General features: G+C 40.5%; 1 protein-coding gene across 1 annotated transcript in view; it reads right to left on the bottom strand.

The window, feature by feature from the left end:
* The window catches only part of SIK3 (SIK family kinase 3), a 72,862-nt gene that overhangs the window by 7,029 nt on the left and 41,441 nt on the right, over positions 1–24,392 (bottom strand). Inside the window, exons 13-21 of the mRNA XM_063436545.1 lie at positions 17,306–17,461; positions 15,124–15,194; positions 14,338–14,484; positions 9,005–9,158; positions 7,663–7,788; positions 7,150–7,250; positions 6,439–6,548; positions 5,947–6,265; positions 3,489–4,270 (exon numbers count right to left, since the gene is read on the bottom strand). Coding sequence (XP_063292615.1) covers positions 3,489–4,270; positions 5,947–6,265; positions 6,439–6,548; positions 7,150–7,250; positions 7,663–7,788; positions 9,005–9,158; positions 14,338–14,484; positions 15,124–15,194; positions 17,306–17,461 — 1,966 coding nt within the window. The remainder of the gene's footprint in view (positions 1–3,488; positions 4,271–5,946; positions 6,266–6,438; positions 6,549–7,149; positions 7,251–7,662; positions 7,789–9,004; positions 9,159–14,337; positions 14,485–15,123; positions 15,195–17,305; positions 17,462–24,392) is intronic.

Raw genomic sequence — 24,392 nt, 5'->3', positions numbered from 1 at the left:
ACTACCCTCTCAGTAAAGTAATACTTCCTGATATTATGTTTAAACCTTTGTCCCTCTAATTTAAGACTATGTCCTCTTGTTGTGGTAGTTTTTCTTTTTTTAAATATAGTCTCCTCCTTTACTGTGTTGATTCCCTTTATGTATTTAAATGTTTCTATCATATACCCCCTGTCTCGTCTTTCCTCCAAGCTATACATGTTAAGATCCTTTAAAGGAACACTATTAGTCACCTAAATTAGGTTAGCTAAATAACGCAGGTTTAGTGAAACTGGTTTCACTTTCAAACAGATGTAATTTACCTTAAATAATTGCATCTCAATCTCTAAATTAAACTTTACACATACAGAGGCCCATGCAGGGTCTAGCAAGCTATTAACATAGCAGAGGATAAGAAAATCTTAATTAAACAGAACTTGCAATAAAGAAAGCCTAAATAGGGTTCTCTTTACAGGAAGTGTTTATGGAAGGCTGTGCAAGTCACATGCAGGGAGGTGTGACTAAGGTTCATAAACAAAGGGATTTAACTCCTAAATGGCAGAGGATTGAGCAGTGAGGCTGCAGGGGCATGTTCTATACACCAAAACTGCTTCATTAAGCTAAAGTTGTTCAGGTGACTATAGTGTAACCTTTTAACCTTTCCTGGTTTTATCCTTCAATCCATGAACCAGTTAAGTAGCCCTTCTCTGAACTCTCACTAAAGTATCAATATCCTTCTGAAGATACGGTCTCCAGTACTGCGTACAATACTCCAAGTGAGGTCTCACCAGTGTTCTGTACAATGGCATGAGCACTTCCCTCTTTCTACTGCTAATACCTCTCCCTATACAACCAAGCATTCTGCTAGCATTTCCTGCTGCTCTATTACATTGTCTGCCTACCTTTAAGTCATCAGAAATAATCACCCCTAAATCCCTTTCCTCAGATGTTGAGGTTAGGACGATCAAATATTCTGTACTTTGCCCTTGGGTTTTTACGTCCAAGATGCATTATCTTGCACTTATCCACATTAATTGTTAGTTGCCACAACTGACCATTTTTCTAGTTTACCTAAATCATTTGTTATTTGGCTTATCCCTCCTGGAACATCAACCCTGTTACATATCTTAGTGTCATCAGCAAAAAGACATGCCTTAACATCAAGACCTTCTGCAATATCACTAATAAAAATATTAAAGAGAATGGGTCCAAGTAAAGATCCCTGAGGTACCCCACTGGTGACAAGCCCAAGCTTTGAATATACTCCATTGACTACAACCCTCGGTTGCCTGTCACTCAGCCACTGCCTTACCCATTCAACAATATTGGAATCCAAACTTAAAGATTGCAATTTATCGATAAGGTGGTGCTAGGTGGTTCTGAGCAGTTTGAATTGAATTTTCATTGTTGAGTAGGTTGTGGTAAGTTGAAGCCAAGAGTTTTTTATTGTAGCATAACATGTGACCTGCGCAGAGGTCATAAGTAGCATTCAGCTGAATAGCAATAGTCTCAACCTGGTTAGGATTCAGCAACCGTGCAGTAATTAGAAAGAACCAGTGTGGTAAGTGTCAATTTGAACATAATACTTTCTAGCGCTCCACTGGGTATCATTTTTCTTTGCTATAATTTTTACGTAATTTTAAGGAATTTACATGAGAGTTCAGCTGCTTGCGCTCGCTCATATATATACACACACATATATATATATATATATACACATATACATGAATCATCTATTAAGCGCCTTTTTATACACAGTGCACTTTGTGTTATAATGTGGAACTTTGCCTGCTGTATTATTCATCCAACCATCAATCGCAATTGCCCCAACAAACTGTGCAAACCTGCCTCCATTGCACGCAACATATTACCATACAAGTAAGCTGCAGAAGAGGGGACTAGTCTTTGGGTGCTGATAATGCTATGTGTTTTTATGACCAAATGCTCAACAAAAAAATGGAAGGATAGCACAAAAAACACTCATCATAATCACTACAATAAGTTCTAGTGGGTAAGGTGCTTAGAGTGTGATGCGAATGGATATTCACTAATAGCTTCACATTGATCAGCTCCAAAAGGCAGCAGCTCCTCCTGGGAAAACTACAGTTGAGGATGTCTCTCACAAATCAATATGGTACTCATTATGTATTATTCCACTACCCAATGTATCTGAGATTACGCGCAGGTAGTTATGTTAGTGAAGAGGACCTTCAAGTTTCACGATAATCAATATTACTAAACAAAAAGTAAATATGACAGTGCCCAGGTGAGCAAGAGGACTTTTGTAATTCTACAAAAAATTAAGAGAAACAAGTTTACAATGACAAAGCTCCAAAATATTTGAACAATGAAAAATACCCGAGTGCGGTATGTTACATTACGTTAACTATAGCTTCCACTAGGATGCTGTTATACAAACTCCAGCAATTAAAGCATAATTCCTACTGTGGAACAGAGTAAAGATTTTTATTCTAGCATCGTGATGTGCAAGATGCAAATGTTCTTTAAAAACCTAACTTAACGGGTCAGCTCGACAGTGGTTATAACGCCAGGAGTACCCTTGCCAATCTGTTTAGCAATGATTTGCCTTTATACCTGGGTCCCAGTGGACTCTGAGGCCCCCTGCTACTGTGGTGACACATTTCCAGCGTATGAATCAGCTGACTGCTCTCAGCCAATGAATAAATGGCACAGGAATAACATTAGCCAGGTTGTTAGCCTAGTAGCAGAGGTGGAATTACTACTCCAGCAGCCAAGGGATTCCACTTGGTGTGTGCCAAATTTCACAGCAAAACACTGCACATACAGACTCCATGCACCATGACCACTTTAAATCACTGACGTAGTCAAGGTGCTTTGAGTAACCCTTTAAGCAGTTAAAATGTTCTTTCCTCCATAAGAGAGGCAAAGCATGGGTTAAGTACAGCGATACATTGTGTGTCCAAAGGCTGTGAGATGCTTCTACCTCCAGAAAGTCCAAGAATCAGACAGATAACAAGCCACTGAGATAATGAGACAAGTGTGTGCAGGAGGGGAGGAGAGCAAAGGGTGAATAAAAGGGATTCTAGACACATGAATCATTTATGGTAAGGGCAGCTGGTATCTTTGTCAAGCTGTTTAGATAATATTTTACTTAACCAGCATCTACGTAGCACATGCATTAGCGCTAGCACACTGCAGTTTCACCTGTTTAATTCAGCACCTTATTACAGATGCTGTCCTATGCCCTGAACTCCAATCATCACGGATTATTTTCAAGCCAAAATAATTTAAAGGGAAAGTGTCACTTCTCTGGAAATTACACTATTGAATAAAATATTGAATATCACCAATCACTTTAGTTAACAGGCATATAAAGAAAAGGAAATCCTGGGATGTGACAGTTTTTAAAATGTGTAGGTGTGATTTTGACATCTATCTAGAATACCAAGCGATATTCTATAGCAATCAGGTAGAACTGTCTCTAAAACCATTTTGCACCATTTCCTCTTTCTACAATGTGCAACTCTTACCTCTGCTGGTAGGCTTGGTCCGGCTGTAGGTCTGCGACTGGTACTGCTGTGTTCCCAGCTCCTGCTCCCTAATTGTCATTGTCCCCAACATAGATTCTGTATCTCCATGTCCAGTCTCCTGGCAGGGCTTCACCAGGGGTCTGACAGTTTCTCCCTCGCCCACCCCATGTCCATCTCCAGAGTTGTCCTCCTCCATGCTCTCGGAGTGCAGCATGGCTGGGTGGTACCTGGATGATGAGGGAACAGTTGGAGCTGGATGGATACATTCCTGTGCTCGGATTTGAAGGAGGTGGTGGAAGGGCTCAGGTGAGCTCTGGTAGGAAATGTTCCCAGCATCACCTTGGCTCAGGTGCTGGTTAAAAAGTTCATTCAACTCTTGCTGCTGTTGCTGGTGCTGTTTGAGAAGCTGCATGAAGTCAGCAGGGGGCAGGCGTACATCTCCATGGCCAGTCAGAGAATGACGAGGGGAGAGTAGACCCTGTAACATGTGAGGCAACTGCTGGTGATGCCTGGTATAGGTGGCAGGGGTGGGGGATAGTAAAGCCTGTTGCAGACTTGAGGGATTGTAGTTCTGCTGGGGGGTGGCAGGGAAACCAGGATACTGCTCCATTTGAGGTACCTTCATGACCTGCTGGTACCCTGTGCCACCAGAAGTATTGTATCCTGTGCTTGCTGTGGAAGTGTACCCGACAGGAGGAGGCCGAGGCTGATCTGGGAATACGTGAGGGTGGAGGTGGGTCTGGTCATAGTTTGTGGAAGGGGAGAAGCGGCCCACGTTCAGACTGAAAGATCATCATGGGTAATTGGAATTGGTGAGGAAAAGAAAAACATTATTAACTTATTGGGACAAAAGCATTTTAGCTGTTAACACACACACAGTTACATTCCAACTGTTCTGTGCCTGTAGTGTACTTAGACAGTCCATGATATGCAAGGTTACTGAGCAAAGTGTGAAGTGTTAGGAATTCAAAGAAAACATAACCTGGATTTTAAAAGAGATATTTTTTGCAAAAGCAGACTATGTAAGGATATAAAAAAATGTGTGTGTGTGAACAAGTTGTTGTTACAATTAAAAATCCAATTGCCATTATGGAGTCAAGACAGATTATTTCCACCTTTCTGGTGCAAATTGGAAAACCTTCAAATAGCTTTGTTGTTTTATTTTTTATTTTTAACAGTCTTTTCAGAGAAAGTGCAGTGTTTACATTACAGCCTAGGGATACCTCCACTGGCCACTCCTCATATGGCTGCTAGAGGTGCTTCCTGGGGAAGTGCTGCACACTTTCAGTGTTTCCATCCTCTGCATAGAGACACTGAATTTTCCTCATAGAGATGCATGGATTCAATGCAGCTCTAAGTTATCTCTGCAGGCACAAGTTCAATGAACTTGGACTAATGGAATTCACTTACCTAGAATGCAAATATTCCATGAATATACAGTTTAAGGCTACATGCTGAATAACCTTTGGACTATAATCTATTTAAAATAGAAGGCTATCCTCCAGACAGATTTTTAATTCAAATTAATTTTATTAAAAGAAGTCTGATGTAAGTAAAAAAAGAAGAAAAATAAATAAATAAAAGAAATCTAAATAAAACATTTTTTCCACCCTGTCATCCCTAACAGCACAGAGGAGATACGTTTCTGTGGACTCTTGATTAACACAAAAAATGGTAGACTAGACACTATAACCACTTCAATGCGATGAAGCACTAATGGTGCCTGCAGTATCCCTTTAAGGGTAAGTGGCTGAAAGGATATACAAGTGGTAAAATCATGCTGAAATACTATAATAAAATTCCTGCTGACTACTGTCCATGTGGACCTTTTACCCCACAACTGCATTTTTATTAAACATTTTAGTAGATAAACCTACAATTAATGATCAGGGGCGAGTGTGTACAGGCTTTCAGCCCAAGTTCTCCACACTGAAAGCAAGGGAGGCAGCAGACAGGGCTAACATGGGATCTGTGGGAGAAGGCATGCAAGTGTTTGTGAAATTCGTTACAAAAGTGCGGTTTCTGGGGGAAAAAAGTCAGCACTTTTAAAAGCTGCAATAAAGGGGAGAAACACTCAAATATAAAGAACTGAGGTGCTTTAGGTGTGTGGAATGTCCCTTTAACAGCAAATTAGGCAGCTGTTATAAGCACACATTTAAGCATGTTTTAAGCCAGGTCACGCCCCTAAGAGTTTATTTTAATTATGAATATGTGAAGTACTTCTAATTCTTAAACAGGCTCTGGAATTATGGGATAGCACTTTGCAGTAAATGGAGATACAGCAATACATTGCGCACCGGACAATTCAAAAATTTTGAGACAATTGTTTTTAATCAACAGTGACTGTTCCAAGTTTTAATGAAGCTGCTATTATAATCTCTTCCACCACCAGTTGCTACACTTTTCTCCTTTGCCAAATATATAGCTTTTTACAACTACAGCAAAGCCCTTTACGTACCTGTGCACTTCAGCACTGTCTGCACTCAGCTGCTTGGACAAGGGTCTGTGACTGTAACAGCCCAAAGATGCCATGAACGTAGCTCGCTGCTGCATCTGTATATGGTTGGCACAAGGATTGATTGGCACACCCCGGGAGGATCCTGGCATATCTGATGGCTCCTGAACTTGGATGGTAACTTGCTGTGCAGACTGTTGGCTCTGCGGCTGGATATTCATCCGAGGCAGTGGCATGTTTGGAGGGGGAGAGCCACTGCTAGAAGGCTGATAGATAGCACTGTGAGGAGGCATCCCCTGATATGGAGTAGAAGTTGAGGCCCCTGGTAAAAAAATAAAATAAAATAATATATATATATACACACACACACACACACACAGATATAGACAGAGAGAGAGATATACAGATCATACAGATATACAGAGTATATACATATATATATATATACACACACACATACAGATACGATATAGAGATGGATAGAGGACACCATACCATGAGTCTGGAGCATGGCACTGGAGGACGGTGGAGGGCTGCTGTTTGGCTGCCTAAAAAGGTGATTGCTGGTTGGATTTGGGGGAGGACTGGAAGGCTGAATTCGCAACCTAAAAAGACAAGAACAAGCTATGAACATAATGGGCATTAGCCTCTTCAAAATAAATACAGAAATAAAACAATCTCTGCATAAACATTTATTTGAGCCTGTTCAGGAGTAGACATAGGACAATATAATGATATGGGGTACAGATTGAGGTTAGGGACATTTATAATATTAAAGTAAAGAAATACCAGCCAATTAGGTGGTGTTGCACTTAGTAGGTGCAAAAAACAGACGCAGAGTCAAATATATAACCTTATGGCATTTCAAGGTACACTGATTTCTAAAAAGCCCTTGGAATTGAAAAATAAATACGAGATAAGTACATTGACAGATTATCAGATGTGTTGCTTGCTCTCTTTATGCACCATTTACAAATTAACAGGTAGATACATCAAGCATTTTAGGCTTCAATAGCAACTAGCATATCATGTGCGTAGCATTTTTATTTATTTTTTTAAATAACAGCGTATGAAAAATTAGCATTTTGGGTGGGGAGGATTTGGAGTGCTAGTGCTTTCTCATATCTTTCAGTTCACTACACTCCAGGTCTGGAATTTGTTAGGTCTTACACCAACGGGGAAACACACTACAGACAAAGACAATACCTCTGAAGCTGGTGGGTAAGCAGAGCTGGCTGATTTTCACAGGCTGGTGCCACGGTTGAGGTCTGTAGAGGGGGTGACGGCTGTGGGGGGCAGATACAGTCCTAACCAAAGACAAGAAGGGAACACTTTACAAATTTGTGTTTACAATGCAAACCAGAAGGATTCCTCCCATGATCTACAGCAGTGATGGCAAAGAAGACACCATGAATTATTTCTGGGCTACATTTCCCATGATGCTCAGCTAACTTTTAGAGTATAAAAACTAGCTGAGCACCATGGGAAATGTAGTCCAGAAACAATTTATGGTGTCAAGGTTAGCCATCACCGATCTATAGGCTCTAATGCGTAATTCCTAAATTGGCATTATAAACGAAGGTTTGAAAACTGAAGATGCTGAAGATCCCTTTAAGGCATGTTATAAAAGGGACAGAGGTCAAATAATGAGTCGTGAATGCATAGTCTACCAGCTGTAGTTAATGGATCCCGGTAAGGAGTTCATGGACTCTCTCGTACCTGGAGATGCTGCTGCAGAAAGTGCTGCTGATGTTCTTGCTGATACATAATGTGCTGCTGCTGTGTATGTTCCAGTGTCCTCTCATCCATATGTATACCATACATTTTCTGCAGCTGCTCACACTCCTGTGAAAAGACGAGATTGTCTTTCTCCATATGGCAAACAAACACTGTTACACACGGTGAATTAGATTCTTACTTGCACCTTCCTACAAAGGGTGAACAAGTAGCCACTGACTAAACTGCAATCCCATCACCAATATAAATCACTTGTGGGATTGCTCGCCTGCATTGGAGAAAAGTAAAATAGCTACTGTTCCAAAGAGAAGTTACACAGACATCCAGTGTCTTCCATATACAGTATTAAGACAGTGACGAGGTTCACATGGTTTCTCAGAAGCTCCCTTTATTATTTGAGTACGAACACAGCATCGGGGAGCTCCCAATAAAATCAAATCACAACAAGTAAATAAAAAAAAATTAAATGATGCTCTTGTAATAATGAATAGGACTTTATGTGGTCAAATGTTACATTAAAGTAACAATAAGGTTTACAAGTTAAAGACAAAAACACAAAGTGCGCTAGCAAGGAACGGGATAGATTGTCAATACTTTAAAGCAAATTTTATTTCATTTGTTTTTTTTATAGGTGTATAACTCTAGATTCAGTTTGACAAATTTCACGCGATATACTATTTGCGAATTATCGAACCGTATCCACATTTTGAGAAGTCTGAGAAATAAGCGAAATCAGAGGAAGACTCTTCTAGGGGACTTTCTAAAGAGGGTTTATTTATTAACCCCTTAAGGACCAAACTTCTGGAATAAAAGGGAATCATGACATGTCACACATGTCATGTGTCCTTAAGGGGTTAAAATGATACATTTCGAAAGCAGAGCAATTCAGTAAACCACCAAAAAAAATGGTAACTAATCAAGGAATTGCAATCTCTAGATCAAAATTCAGATCTGGAAAAATGGGTCGATTTTTTTCCCCCTTCTATTATATAACGTTACAATTCCCGCTCATTTCCTGGCAAACACCAGCTTTTATTTAATAAGATTTCCAAATGATTCATTTACAAAGAATTCCATAGGATTTAATAGGGACTTCTGTCAGATAAATTATTTGTAACGTTTTTCTAACGGCATTAAACTTATTTTCAAAGCGTATTAAATAAAGGCCTTAATGAGCAATCATTTAAAATATTTAATGTGTTTCCTTTCATTCTGTAATGGATGTTTTAAAACAGACTCCTGTGTTATTTCTAAAGGATGTTGATTTGTAAGCGCTGGAAAATAAACATAATACTATATATGAATCTGGGGGGCTTCGAGTTACCTGCTGTAACTGTTTGATGCTGCTGTTATGGTTGCCCATTTTCTCCAGGTGAGCTTTGAAAGCTTGTATTGTGGCAGCACCGTCAGAGAACCTGCGCACGGGAGAGAAACGCTCAGCGGGAAGATGAAGGGTATTTGAGTCTTTATACATGGATCTGAAAAGAGAAGATTGTAGAAAGTGGGAAGAAACAGTCGATGAATAAACTGTGTTCGATGGATATATTTGAGGATTGAAGACGAATGACATGCCACATATAAGGCAACGATAAGCAATCACATCTACACAACTGCACACAGAACAAAATTATAAAAACACCATAAGAGAATATATTTATTATAACTGCGGCTGCAAAGGTGAGTCACATTAGGCTGAACGCCAAGTGACATCACACAACTACTGCAAAAGAGGAAGCACTCCAAGTAGGAGTGTTCTAGACAATCACCCAAGTACTGCCTGGATCATAAAAACTACAGAATGGTTTCATTTACCAAGGAGAACACAACATAAAAGGAAAGAGTTCCTAGAGTCGAATCTGGTTGTCCACTCAACCAAGTGTTTTAGCTTTTCAATGTGAGAAAATCAACATCAAAAAGGTGGGGATATACAAAGAGGAGAAAAATAACCTTTATTGAATGTATTTAAAGGGCTGTAGTTGCCACCTACATAGTACCCAATAGTGTTTAATTTTGTGGAAATACGTTTTATACACCTCATCAGTAGGGGGTTGTGCTCCGTTTGTAGAACAGAAGGCTCTGTCCAACAGGCTGAAACAAGCCTACAGTATCCCTACTTATCTGCCAGCACTCAGACATATAACAAGTGTCAAAACACATACATCCTGAGTGCAGATTGTTCACTTATTTTTGTACTCCCGTCTGACACTTGTTCTATCTTGTGTATGTTTTTTACTACAGCCTAATGACGATTGAGTCCCCTAGTGACTATATTGGGGCACTACACGTAGGGACTAGTACTTCCATATAGATTAAAGGAACATTTCTGGAGTTGTAAAACCTTTTGGCACAAAACTAAATAATATTGGATACTATCAAGGTGGCAACTACAGCCCTTTATAATATTCAATAAAGGTTAAAGGTAAAGAACAGTTTAAAAAATTATGAGAAAATCAGCCACTTCTTGATTTCTGCAGAACCAGAACATCTGTATCCAGAAGAGAGTTTCTGGGTTTTGTTTTTTATCTTTTAAAGAAATTTATAAGTATGATTCAGACTTGAGAGAACTATTTTAACATTACATAAATTATACAAAAATAAATTAAAAACAGTGTAAATACAGGGCTTGACAAATTTGCTTTAAATCTAGGATCCAGCAAAAAAAGTTAGAAGCCAGTTTTTTCAATATCAAAAATACAATTCTTAAAGGGACACTATAGTCACCAGAACCACTACAGCTTAATGTAGTTTGCGTCTCTACAACCTGTCCCTCCACACTTTTCAATGTAAACCCTGCCTTTTCAGAGAAAAGGCAGTATATTTACATTGTTGCCTATTAACACGTCTAGTGAAAGTCACTCACACAGCCTCCTGGGTTAATGCGGCACAGTACGCAGTACCTACGTTTAGCATCGCCACGCTCTGCAAGGAGATGCTGAATGTTCCCCATAAAGATGCATTCATTCAATTAATCTATATAAGGAGATGCTGATTGGCGCAGCATGGCGTTTTGCCACATATGCGCAATAGCCTCCCAATGCTTTCCTATGGGAAAGCATTGGATTGGCTGAGATCAAGCACAGCATGGGGGGAAAACGGGGAGTAAAAACTTCTTACACGTGTGATTGAAGGGGGACCAGTCACCTGAACACATACACTCACACACATACATACATTAAGGTGACCACCCAGCCTCCCTACCTGGAGCTGGAGTTGTTTGACTTTCCCTCGGGTCCAGTGGGGCTTCAGTCATCTCCGTAGAGCGCTGTTTAGTGATGCTGGGCCCAGAATGACGTCATTTTCCGGCTCCCGACATCACTGAAGGACGCACGAGGGAGCAGAGCAGGGAGGGAGGTTACAGCTCTCTCGTGCACCAGACCGTCTGTCTCAATCCTCCAGGCGCCTCATGCCTGTGCGCACAGCCCACGCTCTCTATCAGATGGCTGGCCAACCGACCGCATGCCCATGCTTTTTATGAGCCGGCCGCCTCCACTCATAGGCGGCTGACCACTTCAGCCTGAATGGGCCAACAAATCTCAGGCGCAAGGAGTAAAGTCCTTGTCGCCAGGGCGACCTGGGATTTGTCGAGCCATGTATAAATAAATAAATAAATAAATATACACACAGACACACTTTTTTTTTTTTTTTTTACTGTATTTGAGTATATGCTATATACTTATACCGTATTGTGGAGTAATAAATAACGGGTAAAATGGAGACAAGGGTAGGTCAATGACTTATAACTCAGCATCATAGCATGTTACAGTGCCTGGATTTTACCAGTTTTTAGTTTTTTTTTTCCTTCTTACAATACGTTATTATAGTTATATGATTCCATGAAATTTTGACCCATTTATCAAAATAATTAAAAACTGTGCTGGCCCTTTAAAATACCCTAGTTACCTAGTTGCACAAAGGATTGAGAGGCTTCATATCAGTTTGTAAGTGGAATGCTGATAAATTAACATTACTTCCCCAAGAAGTATGGATTTAACAGCTGGCATTTGTTTAGTTTCCTCTGTGTATTTCCTGAACACAGACGATAATTCTTCTGTGTTTTGGCAAAAATTCTGTATTTTTGTTCTTTAGGCTCTGCTAAAGAACCAACTAAACAACCCAACACATACCACTATTTTAAAATGTAATAGGTGACCGATCACAACACCTATACCACTCAGCTTTCCACGCTGGGTAAGATTCCTCTGGCATATTCATGCTTACCGCCAATTAGGTATTAAAGATTAAATAGCTTATTTTGAAGCAGAGATACTCTATAGACAATTCTCACTTTGGTGTATAGCTTTATGTGTTTTGCAGAGTATACTACAAATGATGGGTTGGTGGTATGAATCCAAGACAACTAAAAAAAATAAAATTATATATATATATATATATATATATATATATATATATATATATATATATATATATATATATATATATATATATATATATATCTACTGCTCACATTTGTTGTTGTCTGCATAATGTATTATATGTTCTCTAAGCCAGGTCTTTTTACAGGCTCACATGGAGAGCTGTAATCATTGCTGTACATTAGAGTTGGCTTAATATGGGGACCATAAACGGCAGGGCTGATTACTGTTCAGCCCTGAGCCAGGAAGCACCTCCAGTGGCCATCTAGGGGCAATGTAAACACTGTCTTTTCTCTGAAAAGGCAGTGTTTACAAAAAATGCCTGAATGGAGCTATTATACTCACCAGGACAACTACATTAAGCTGTAGTTGTTCTGGTAACTATAGTGTCCCTTTAAATTAAATATTTCAGCATCTTTCCCTTCCGAGACAGGAGAATAATAAAACCAAAGCCCGCACAACACCCTGTCTTTTTATGTAGCGAAGTATATACCTACGATCGTTAGAGACGTTTCCCAAAATGGATTTGGTCCAAAAGCACACTAATGTATTCCTGACCATATAATGTTAAAACCACCATTTAGGTGGCTTGCACCCCTGCTTAAAAGGAAAGAAAAAAACTTACCTTTTTATCCACTCTGCCGGCGCTGACCCTGCCCCAGATCCGCCTCCTTGGCCGACACCATCAGAATTGATGTCAGCCAATCCAATGCTTACCCGTAGAAAAAGCATTGGATTGGCTGAGATGGTCAAAGAGGTGAGCCGGAGCACAAACAATGTCCTGTCCAATCAGTATCGCCTCACAGCGATGCATCAAATCAATGTATCTCTACGAGGAAAGTTCAGTGTCCCTATGTACAATGTGGAGACGCTGAACGGCAGTGTTGCACATTGTGCAGCACTTATCCAGGAAGCAGCTCCAGTGGCCACCTAAGAAGTGGCCACTGAAATTGTCTCTAGGCGTTAATGTAAACACTGCCTTTTCTATAAAAAGACTGTGTTTACAGCAAAAAGCCATCAGGGACTGACTATATTCATCAGAACCACTACTTTAAGCTGTAGTTGTTCTGATGACTACAGTGTCCCTTTAAGGAGAACTAATTTCCATACAGATGTTCAAACAGCTACTAGATGCATACTTGCAAAGACAGAATATTCAAGGATATAATCTTTCAATGTAGGGTAATAACTGCTTGATTCAAGGATAAATCTGACTGCCATTCTGGGGTCAATAAGGAATTTTTTGTCCTAGCTTGTTGCAAAATTGTGCTTCAAACTGGGGTTTTTTTTTTTTTTTTCTCTTTTGGATCAACAGCAAAAAACAGGTGTGAGGAAGGCTGAACTTGATGGACGCAAGTCTCTTTTCAGCTATCTAACTATGTAACTATGTAATTTAAACTAGTGTTTCATTTTAGCAGTATGCAGAAAAAGGAAAGCTCCATATATTGCATGCATAACACACAAACTGTTGAAGTAAGGTCTCTGAAACATAAATAATACTAAATTAATAGTGTGTACTTTAATTCACTTTAGAAATGATTGAATACAGCAGAATTCCCTTAAGAATGAAATCTAGAAAAATGGGAAATTCTATGAAGGCAATGTCCCATGTAAATTTACAGAAATATAACAGCACCTCAATTTCACCCTACTCTTTACTGCATTGCAGGAGTAAGACAGTCAGTGCTTAAAGGGACACTATAGTCATCAAGACCACTTCAACTAATTTCAGCGGTTTGGTGCACGCTCCCTGTCACACTTAGAGACAGCACTAAGACAGCTACTAGTGGTGCTTCTGGGATTTTACTGGACCTTAGGTTGTTTAACTAATGCTGGATGTCTTCACACTCGACATGAGGACATCCAGTGTCATTAAAATCCCCATAAGAAAGCATTAAGTCAATGCTATCCTATGGGAGAGCCTAAGGCGTTCGCGGCACATGCGCATTAGCACCCGCCCCCTCCCCATAGCACTATAGTATTCATTTAAGCATTTTTGGCTGACATACATCCTACAACTGTCCTAGATCAGATCAGTACGGTTTCTAGGATATGTAGCAATTTATTTTCTAGGTAAACAGCGTGTGTGTGTTTTCTCCAGCGTGGCAATTGGTAGCAGTCATACAAAGTTTACTTGCTGCCGTGTGCATTCAGTGGTCAAAGGTCGACATGGCACCTTTGGTCAGATCCTTCCGGGAACACAAAGGACATTTTGTATTTTTATGGCAAGGAAAAAACATATTAGACGTGTACTGTGCAGCAGACACATGTAACATGTGCTCACCGGTGGGGGTCAGCTGCAAGGTGGGGAGGCCAAGCTCTATTTCGAAAGGATTGTTGCTGTCCCAGTTGACGCTGAAGATCAGCAGGGATCTCTGCAGTCGGACTAGTCATTGCCAATGTGTGCCTCTTGCTGCGATTGGCAAGATATCTGAAACAATACATATTTCTAGATGTTACAATAGATACACACATCCAATGTTATATTAGGGCACAGCTAAATGAAATCCAAGTGACGTTGCACCACGCATGCCGTCAGTTTTTATTTATCACAGTGAGCATGTAAGAGTGTATTACCAATGCCACAATGTATTGTACGGAAACTCTCTCCAAAAGAAAGATGTAACATTTTGTGAGACGAAGTCTAGTAATGCAACCGTTTTTCAAATAAAACGAACAGCCTTTGGAAGGATATTTATGCACATTATTTTGTGATCCTCTTTCCCAACATCACATCAAAAACCAATATCCCAGCGCCACCAAGTGTTCAAGAACAGCATTGTCTCCATCCAGGGATTTATTATAATTCTACAGAACAAGTCCCAGTTCTACATGTACCTACAGGTCCCACCCAGGCTTTGCTTGGGACAGACTGTAAACAGGCAAGAGCTTGTAATATTGTTCACAAAGACAATGTAGATGTATTCGCTTATTTCCATGCAATAACATAGGATGAGATTTGACTACATAAATAAATATTATCATTTGAGGCCTTTATGTTGAGGGAGCCTTATTCTGTACACAGTTGGCTACAAAGAATAATGGTCAAAAGTGTGTGAAATGCACTCACCTCTGCACAGCCTCCTGATCAGGTTCCCCATCTGAACTCTCCTCATCTACCGGGGTAACAGCAGGTACAGCCTACGGTAGAAAAGTAATTGTCAAAGCATGGTTACCAAACAAAATTAACCACAGCACACAAATGCCATATTATGTGAATGATGAGGTGTTTCTGCATAGTTTCGAAAAAAATAAGCGTTACACTAAGGTTGGACATATGGATTTCATAAAAAGTTTCTATTTGGAATCGAATTTATATTGATTAAAAATGAATTTAAATAAATTATTTTAAGTATGCTGCATTATGGGAAATGTCAGCTGTAAGACTGTGTGAATCAAGAAACTTTGTTATATTCATTTATGGAAAGAAAGTGTCAGGTTACAGGGCCACTCTAAACAAGGTGATAGTCACACAAGAGCTTCTATATTCTGATACGATCAGCATAAACTATACAGTTTGTTAATTCTACAGATAGAAATAAGATTCCGTTACCAGGAAACCTGTAAATTAACCACCAATATCTATTTCTCTCACAATCACTGACAATATATTATTCTATGTTTTATATCTTTTATTGTATTTGATTTACTCACCTATTATAGTGTTGGGAGGAGATTTTTTTTGTCAATTGTGCATTATTATATCAATAGTCATCTGAAGACACCCACATAGATAGAGTAAGCGTGCATTTGGTAAGACACTAACCTAACTTTTGAATTTCCAAATGTAAGGGGACCTCTGAGATTAACCCCATATGTGACAAATTGATGTCTGCTAAACTAACACTGCTAGAAAATGTCCAACAACAATAATTTAGGATTTCAGTATTTCCCCATGAAACCGTTTGGAGATTCGAATTTGCCTGTTTTAGCCAGTGACTCCACTACAATTGAAGAAATCCCAAGAAAATAAAGAACTGAAGAAACTAAACTCCCAAGTAACCAAGAGATCCATGCTAATACCTGGGGCTTGGCGATGTCAGGGCTAGTAAAGTGGTCAGCAAAGTCTGTTCATACACATTTTATTATCCCCTGGGTTGTAGGCAATTACAAAAACAAGTGGTCCATGGGAACCCTCATCAAGAAGACATCGTGCTCAGTGATATCCCTGACTGACCATGGGAGCAGCATCCATTGTGTGTACCCCATACTCTCACATATGTGATGTAGGTGATGGGATAACAATTAATCATGTGTTGAGATGTGAATATACTTATGGAGATGGTGGATGGGCTTTCCTACGCTATCCCACTCCTTTTAATAAACATTACATTCATTTTTGGTTGGGGCATTTATTGTGCCACCATTCATGTTTGTAATGTCAGTGAGTGCCCACTCACCACACCTACGTTATGTCACTCCTCTGCACCAGTACAAAGAAGTGCTAGTCATTATATATTAGGGACACTATAGTCATCAAAACGACTTTAGCTTAATGAAGCAGTTTTGGTGTATAGATCATGCCTCTGAAGTCTCATTGCTCAATTCACTGCATTTAGGAGTTACATCACTATTGGTTATGCAGCTCAAGCCACAGCTCAACTGGCAGTGACTGACACAGCCTGCATGAATAAAAAATGGATTCACTTTCAATCAGATGTTTGTCTCCTGCTCTGCAAAGTGAACTTAAATTACATACAGGAGGCTCCTGCAGGGTATAGCAAGCTATTAACAGAGCAGGAGATTTTCTAAATTAAACATAAATTGCAATAAAGGAAGTACAAACATTAGATGACTCTTTACAGGAAGCATTTAGGAAGGCTGTGTAAGTCACATGCAGGGTGCTGTACCTATGGCTGCATAAACAAAGTTTTTTAACTTCTAAATGACAGAATTTAACAGTGAAACTGCAGGGTCATTATCTTTACACCAAAAATACTTAATTAAGTTTAAGTTGTTTTGGTGACTATAGAGTCACTCAGATTCCGCCGAATCGCTTTTCCCAATCTGCAAGTATTTTGCTTCCAAGGTCACATAACATTTACCTAAATAAAGGACTTGCATACAAATATTTAGCAAAAGTAATTTGCCATTTTTAACACACTACTGATCATATCTAACTTTTTCCTGGAATTTTCTAAAAAACCCTTAAGTGTTATACATGCCACACAAAGATGGGATAGTCTAAAATCATGGGAAGGGATACATTGGCAAACAAGAGAGCATTGCCTTGGAACTGAGCGGACACTCACAGTTGTCATAGTGACCAAGGGAGATGGTCCACGTGGCCTTTTCAAAAGCTGTTGAGCATGTAACTGTATGTTAGCGCCTCCATCTGATGCTCGGCGACCAAGGGGACCCATCCCATTCAAAAGCTGTAGCGTTGGTGGCTGAAGAAGAGACTGCTCCTGAGGAAAATATAAAATGAGTAAGACTGGTTAGAGCAAGGTATATAAAAAAAAAAAAAAAGAAGAAGAGAGTATATTTTAGCAACTCTAGAGTCATAGTGATGACGTGGATCAATAGTTATGACCCCTGGGAAAGTTTGTATATCGATTAGGGTAAGAGGAAGGAAAGAAAATGTTGACAGAATCATTGCAAGGATTGCAATAAGATTTATCCTACACAATAAATAGATAGGACTGTATAACACTGCAAAAGCTCTGTGGAACATTCAACTAGTCCAAACTGAATAGCAAATATATGCCTACAGATATGAGAAATCGTGGATTTTCCTGATTCAGGTGACCCAGTATAAAAAAACTACAAGAAACCTCTGAGACTTATTTATGGCAGTTAAACATATTGCAACTGTGTGGTTTTAACATTCTTACTCAGCGATTCTTTTCCATTCTGAAACGAACCTTCACTATGACAATTACATTTTTATTTAAAGTGAACTAGCCACCAGAAATGTACTGGAGTTACTTAAAGGCACACTATGGTATCAGGAATACAAACCTGTACCTTTTTTCCAGTGCCGTGCGGATTTCTGCCACTGCGCCACATCCTTAGCGAAGTTCAAACGTAACTATCCGAGCCAAATGCATCTCTATGAGACACGTTCAGCGCCTCCATGCACACCGTGGAGCCACTAAAAGTGCTGCACGTTGTGCAGCAGTGACCCAGGAAGCAAGTCTATGGACCGTCTGAGTGACTGCCACTAGAGGTGTCACTAGGCAGAAATGTACACACTGCAGTTTCTCTGAAAAGGCAGTGTTCACATTAAAAACCCTGAAAGGACAAGCTATACTAATTTTACTACAGTCATTTGGCACATTGTATGTAAGCTCCTAGTATGTCATATAGCTTTGGTGCATAGATGCTGTGGTAAAATTTAAGATCTCAACTCTGTATTTTAGTATTATTCATGAAGCAATAAGAAAAAAAGTTTGTGATGTGATATATAAAATATAAAAAAAGAGCACTCACAGGATTTATAGAAAAGTGTATTTAATATAAATATAATATCAAAACAAGATGATCCTTGCAGAGGACACAGTCTATGGCTGGGCTGGAACCTGCCAAAAAACAGATCTAACTACAGTAGCCTTGGAACGGGGAAAGCGAATTAGAACTGTAACATAATGCATAGATTATATCATTCTTTAATTTAGTGAGAATGTAGACATTATTACTCAATGTTGACCATTTACGAGTGAATAAAATGCAAAGTCTAAAAAGCAGAATTCAGAAGAAAACTTAAATGCACAAAAAGGAAAACAGAAACGAAGGAAGAAGTGCCAAACCAAAGGGGAATGTGCCAAAAGATGTAAAGAATAGACTGAAAGAATAAATACCTAAACGGAAACCCTCTTGCACAAAGTATGCCACCATAACTGAATAAATAAGCCATGACAGCTACAAATGTGTAACCCCTTAGTGACCAGGCCATTTTTCAATTTTATTACCGTTAAGGACCAGGGCTCTTTTTACATTTCTGCAGTGGTTGTGTTTAGATTTAATTTGCCTCTTACACATTTACTGTACCTACACATATTATATACCATTTTTCTCGCTATTAAATGTTCATTCTAATGATACCATTATTTTCATCATATCATATAATTTACTAGAATAAAAAAAGTAAAATATGATGAAAAAAAAACCCACAGCTGGCCATCATGCACCCATGTCCCAGTTGGAACATGTCTGAAGCCGGCCAATGTAATTCACCTCCGTCAAACTGTATGTTTTTGAAAAGTACACACCCTAGGGCATTTCACATGGTGGCATTTCAACACTTTACATGCACTAATTCTACCACCAGTCTCTGTCAAACGTTTTTGTGGTGTTATTTTTCACTCACACATTCTACTTTGGGCATAGATTCTAAGCTCTTGTTAGGTGTTACTGCCAAAGGACACCCCAATATGTACTCGGCATCATATATTTGAAAAGTTGACACACACAGTAGTTGAAGAACGTGTGTGGAGGTAACTGTTCAATCCTCAATTTTACACATGCACACCGCTTTTTGACTGTGATTTAGGAGAGCCCGTTGTTGGTTATTGCAAGAAAACTCCCCGGGTTGTTTTCTGCAAGGCCTCCTTAGGACACCCATGCCCCCCATGCATAGGTCTGCCAGGATTTTTGGAAGGTACGGTTACAATTCTATGACTTCAATTTGAGTTGAAATTGAGAGTATTTCTTCTGATAGGCCTATCTTTAGCTTGGGGCTTATCACATATCCCAGTTTTATATATCGCCACAAAAGGGTACATACTTGAAACGTAGACACCCCGAGGTATTGCATGTGGAGTACTTTGATGCAACTTTTTTTTAGCCAGACAAAAAATAAAAAAAGTTGAAAAATATGTGTGGAGGTAACTGTTCAATCCTCAATTTTACACACGCACACCGCTTTTTGACTGTGATTTAGGAGAGCATTTGAACGCCAAATGTTAAAAAATAAATAAAAAATGGACCAGCGTGTGGTATCGTTTGAAGCAGTAACCAATGCAGAGTCCAGGCTGTCCAGGGCAATCAGGACAGTAATATACACTATCTTTTCTCTGCCCCTGTGTAGCCCCAACTCTGCTCTCTCTCATCACCGCCCGGGGAGCAGGTGCATCACGGTACAAAATTCCCAAAATGATCTGGAGCTGAAACTGTAAAAATCTCAGTTGCGTCCCGGGGTTTGCTTTTTTGAACAACAAGAAAGCGTTGTGGGTTGCAATCTGCATTAGGTAGATTGCAACCTTTTTGTACCAGGCCCTTGTCTTTCGTATAATTAGGTAGGGCTGCAGCAGCTGATCTGCCAGATCAACCCCACCCATATGACAGTTATAGGCCTTGATACACACTGGCTTCCTCGTTCTCTCAGCTCTGCCACGTACAGGGACCTCCACAGTCCCCTCAGTGTGGATGGTGGTAAGAAGGTACACATCCTTCTTGTCTCTGTACTTAACTGCCAACAGCTCCTCTTGGCGCAGAGCTGAGGTCTCCCCCCTTCGTAGCCGGGTGTGTGCAAGTTGTCCTGGGAAACCTGTGCTGTTCTTTTTAATTGTGCCGCAAGCTACTGTATCAAAACAGTACAGTAGCTTCAACAAAGGGACACTTGTATAAAAATTGTCAGTATACAAGTGGTACCCTTTGTTCATCAGGGGGAATATCAGGTCCCAGACAATCTTGCCACTGGTTCCCATATGTTCGGGGCAACCTGGAGGGTCAAGGTGGCTATCCTTTCCCTGGTACACCCGGAAGGCCTGAGTATACCCAGTCTCGCTATCACAGAGCTTATACATCTTTACACCATACCTAGAGCGCTTGGAAGGAACATACTGCTTGAATCCCAGCCTTCCCTTATACTTCATCAGGGATTCATCCACGCATATATTCCTTCCAGGTGTATAAGCCTCTGCAAACCTGGCAGCAAAGTGGGTAATCAGGGGGCGGATTTTATACCGCCTGTCAAACTGGGGATGCTCCCTAGGGGGACATAGGCTGTTGTCGCTGAAGTGCATGAAATGCAGAATCATTTCATACCTCTTCCTCGACATACATTGGGAGTAAATGGGGGCAGAGCAGATGGGGCTTCTTTATGATGCCCATCAGCATAGTCAATGCCCAGAATCTTTTAAATTCTGGCACATCGATGGGGGCCCATTGCTGCTTTGCCAAAAAAGAGTCCGGATTTGTAGCTCGGAATTGATGGGCATATAAATTAGTTTGGGCGACAATGTTCCCCAATACATCATCGCCCAGAAACACCTCCATAAACTGCTGAGGGCTAAATCCTGTGACATCCAAATTAATGCCAGGATTTGCAGTAAAGGATGGGATATCTGGCCTCTGGCGATGAGGCACTACCCACTCCTCAGCAGTTCTGCCAGCTGGAGCAGCACGTCTCCTTCTGGCAGGGGGACTAGCAGGCACAGATACGACATCACCAGATACATCACTAGCAGTAGACACTGTATCTAGTGATGATGTATCTGAGCACCTGGCAGGGTCAAAACCAGGGTCAGAGTCTGACATAGAAGCGTCAGACTCTAGCGCAAGGGTGGCATATGACTGCTCAGCGTTGGTTGTCTTCCGTGACCCATGTGACATGATCACAATCACTTTACTTAGTGACCTGTCACAAAATTTTTTTTAAAATTAACCCCTGAAAAAATGAACAGACAGCAAAATAAGTGATGCTGTGCAAGAGCCTGTGATCTGTATAGTGATCACTGGCAGGACAGGGGTTAATCGTTCTGAAAAGAGCTTTTGGGTCTCAAAAAAGAAAAAAGAAAAAATCACAAAAAATGAACCCCTAAAAAAAAAAAAAAAAAAAAAAGGGCACAAACAGTAGAACAGTGATTATAGTGATCACTGGCAAGACAGGGGTTAATGGCTCTGAAAAGAGCCTTTGGGTCTCAAGATTTTACAAATCCCTACCTATAAATACCTAAATCTCTCTAGCTAAACCGCAGATCTCTCTCCCTCTCTCACTAAAACACAAGTGAAGAGAGGGAGGCAGATCCACACTAATCAGAGAAATGGGGAACACACTTGGGATGAAATTGCTAATGGGGCAAGCTGTGATTGGATGACCCCAGCCTGCCCCTTATGATGCGGCTTGCTAGGGACGCCCCCAGAAGCCCCATGATTCACTGCCTTTAGAAAAAAAAGGGGGGTGGGGGGGGGGGGGGGGGGGAGTTAATATTGATCATTTTACTTATTTTTATATATATATATTCTTATATATGCACTGAGTGCCAGGACCCCTCAAGGCACTCATCACATGCAGAGCATCACTGCTATACTATCAGAGCTTCCAGAGCTCAAAATAGGTGCAGACGTACCAGGTACGTCCAAGGTCATTATGGACCGTTTTCTCCCAGACGTTCCTGATACGTCCGCGGTCGGGAAGGGGTTAAAGGGACTCTATAGTCACTAGAACAACTGCAGCTTATTATATTTGATCTGGTGATTACAAACAATTCCCTGCAGGCCTTTTCACTTAGAGAAAAGGCAGTGTTTACATTGCCCCCAAGGGAAACCTCCAGTGGCCACTCCTCAGATAGGAAAGCACTGGATTGGCTGAAATCAGAAATTCTGGTGATGTTAGCAGGAGGCGGATCTGGGGTGGGGCCAGTGTCGGAATACTCTTGCCGAGCTGGAAATAGGCCAAGTTTTATTACCTTTAAAGGGGTTTAAGCGGGGGTGGGGTGGTTTTAACACTATAGGTTCAGGAATACATGTTTGTGTTCCTGACCCTATTATCCCTTTTGGAGGAGGGGATATTTCCGGTGCTGGGTGAAGTTCCTGGTGCTGATTCTCTGCTCCCCCTTCCAACATCACTGGGGTCTCATGCGGTCCAATCACAGGCCGGTGATTGGTCCGTTTCACAGGCTCAGAGCACATGTGCGTGTTCTGGGCAGGAGAGGCGAAAGGAATAGAAAGGGAGGGTTCAAAATATAAATTGGTGAGGGCACATACACTGGGAGGGGTGCAGTCTTCCCCATGTAGGCCATCTGCCTTAACCCCTTAAGGACACATGATGGAAATATTCCGTCATGATTCCATGTTATTCCAGAAGTTGTGTCCTTAAGGGGTTAAGGGAGAACATTTCTACAACTAGTGTCAGCTGACAACAGATGCAAAATATGCAGAGAATTTGTCAGCCTGGAACAGAGATCTGGGCTGCCAATGTCATGTGTGCTGGGGATGCAGGTAGATCTGCAAATGCAAGGCTTCTATAGAGATATTTTGTCAGTTAGTAATGGAAGACAAAACCCACAGTGGGACAACTGCGTTAAACCGGTCTTTGAAAACATGGCAGGAAAGATGGTGGTCTGTTGGGAAGAGAAATACTAGCAGTTGGCTAGTAGTTAGCTAATATTATGCAAAATGGAGGCATGTAAACTGAGCTGGAACCAAAGAAGACGAAGAAAAGCACAACTAAACAAAACAGAGGGCGAGAAGCACCCAATTGAGAGCGCACAAATTAACACATTCGGTGTTAAGGAAGACATTATCTTGTAATAAGCATCCTTAATATCATTAGGCAAGTGGTGTCTGTTTCTTAAAAACACCAGCATGTCACAGCGAACATATGGAGCAGAGAAAAGAAAACAAGAGCCACTGGGTGGCAGCAAAGTCAAAATGCAATAGTTGCCATGAAGGTATGAGTGGTAGGTCATTAAACGTGTACAGTGATTATTATGTAAAAAGTAAAAAAAATAAAAAAATAAAATGAAAATGAAAATATAAGCATAATGGTTTAGCAAGACTAGGTGTACAAATGTAGTGAAAAGAGTACAATTTTAAGGCCAAAAGTGGCTGCATATGAAATTACTAACCTTTCTCTTCTGCCTCCAGGGATGATAAATGATATAATCTAGTGGCCCTGCATTAAACAAACACTATAGGGTCAGGAACATAAACATGTATTTCTGACCCTAGTGTTAAAACCACCATCTAGCCCCCATGGCACTCCTAAATATAGTAAAATCTTACTTTTGTTCAAGTCTGCAGCTGTTGGCTCTGCCCCTGATCTGCCTGCTTGGCTGACATCATCAGAAGTTATCGTCTGCGCCAATCACAATGCTTTCCCATATGATTGGCTAAGACTGTCAAGGAGGCAGATCAAGGGCAGAGCCAGCAAAAACCAAACACAGCTCTGGCCAATCGGCACCTCTTCATAGAGATTAATTGAATCAATACATCTCTATGAGGAAAGTTTAGTGTCTCCATGCAGAAGGTGGAGACACTGAATGTCAGTCACACTATGCAGCACTGCCCCAGGTAGCACCTCTAGCAGCCATCTGAGGAGTGGCCAGTGGAGGTATCCCTATGCGGTAATGCAAACATTGCATTTTCTCTGAAAAGACAGTGCTTACTGCAAAA

This window comes from Pelobates fuscus, chromosome 11 (genome assembly GCF_036172605.1).
Source record: "Pelobates fuscus isolate aPelFus1 chromosome 11, aPelFus1.pri, whole genome shotgun sequence".
NCBI lineage: Eukaryota > Metazoa > Chordata > Amphibia > Anura > Pelobatidae > Pelobates > Pelobates fuscus.
This window is presented reverse-complemented; position numbering and strand designations above follow the sequence as displayed.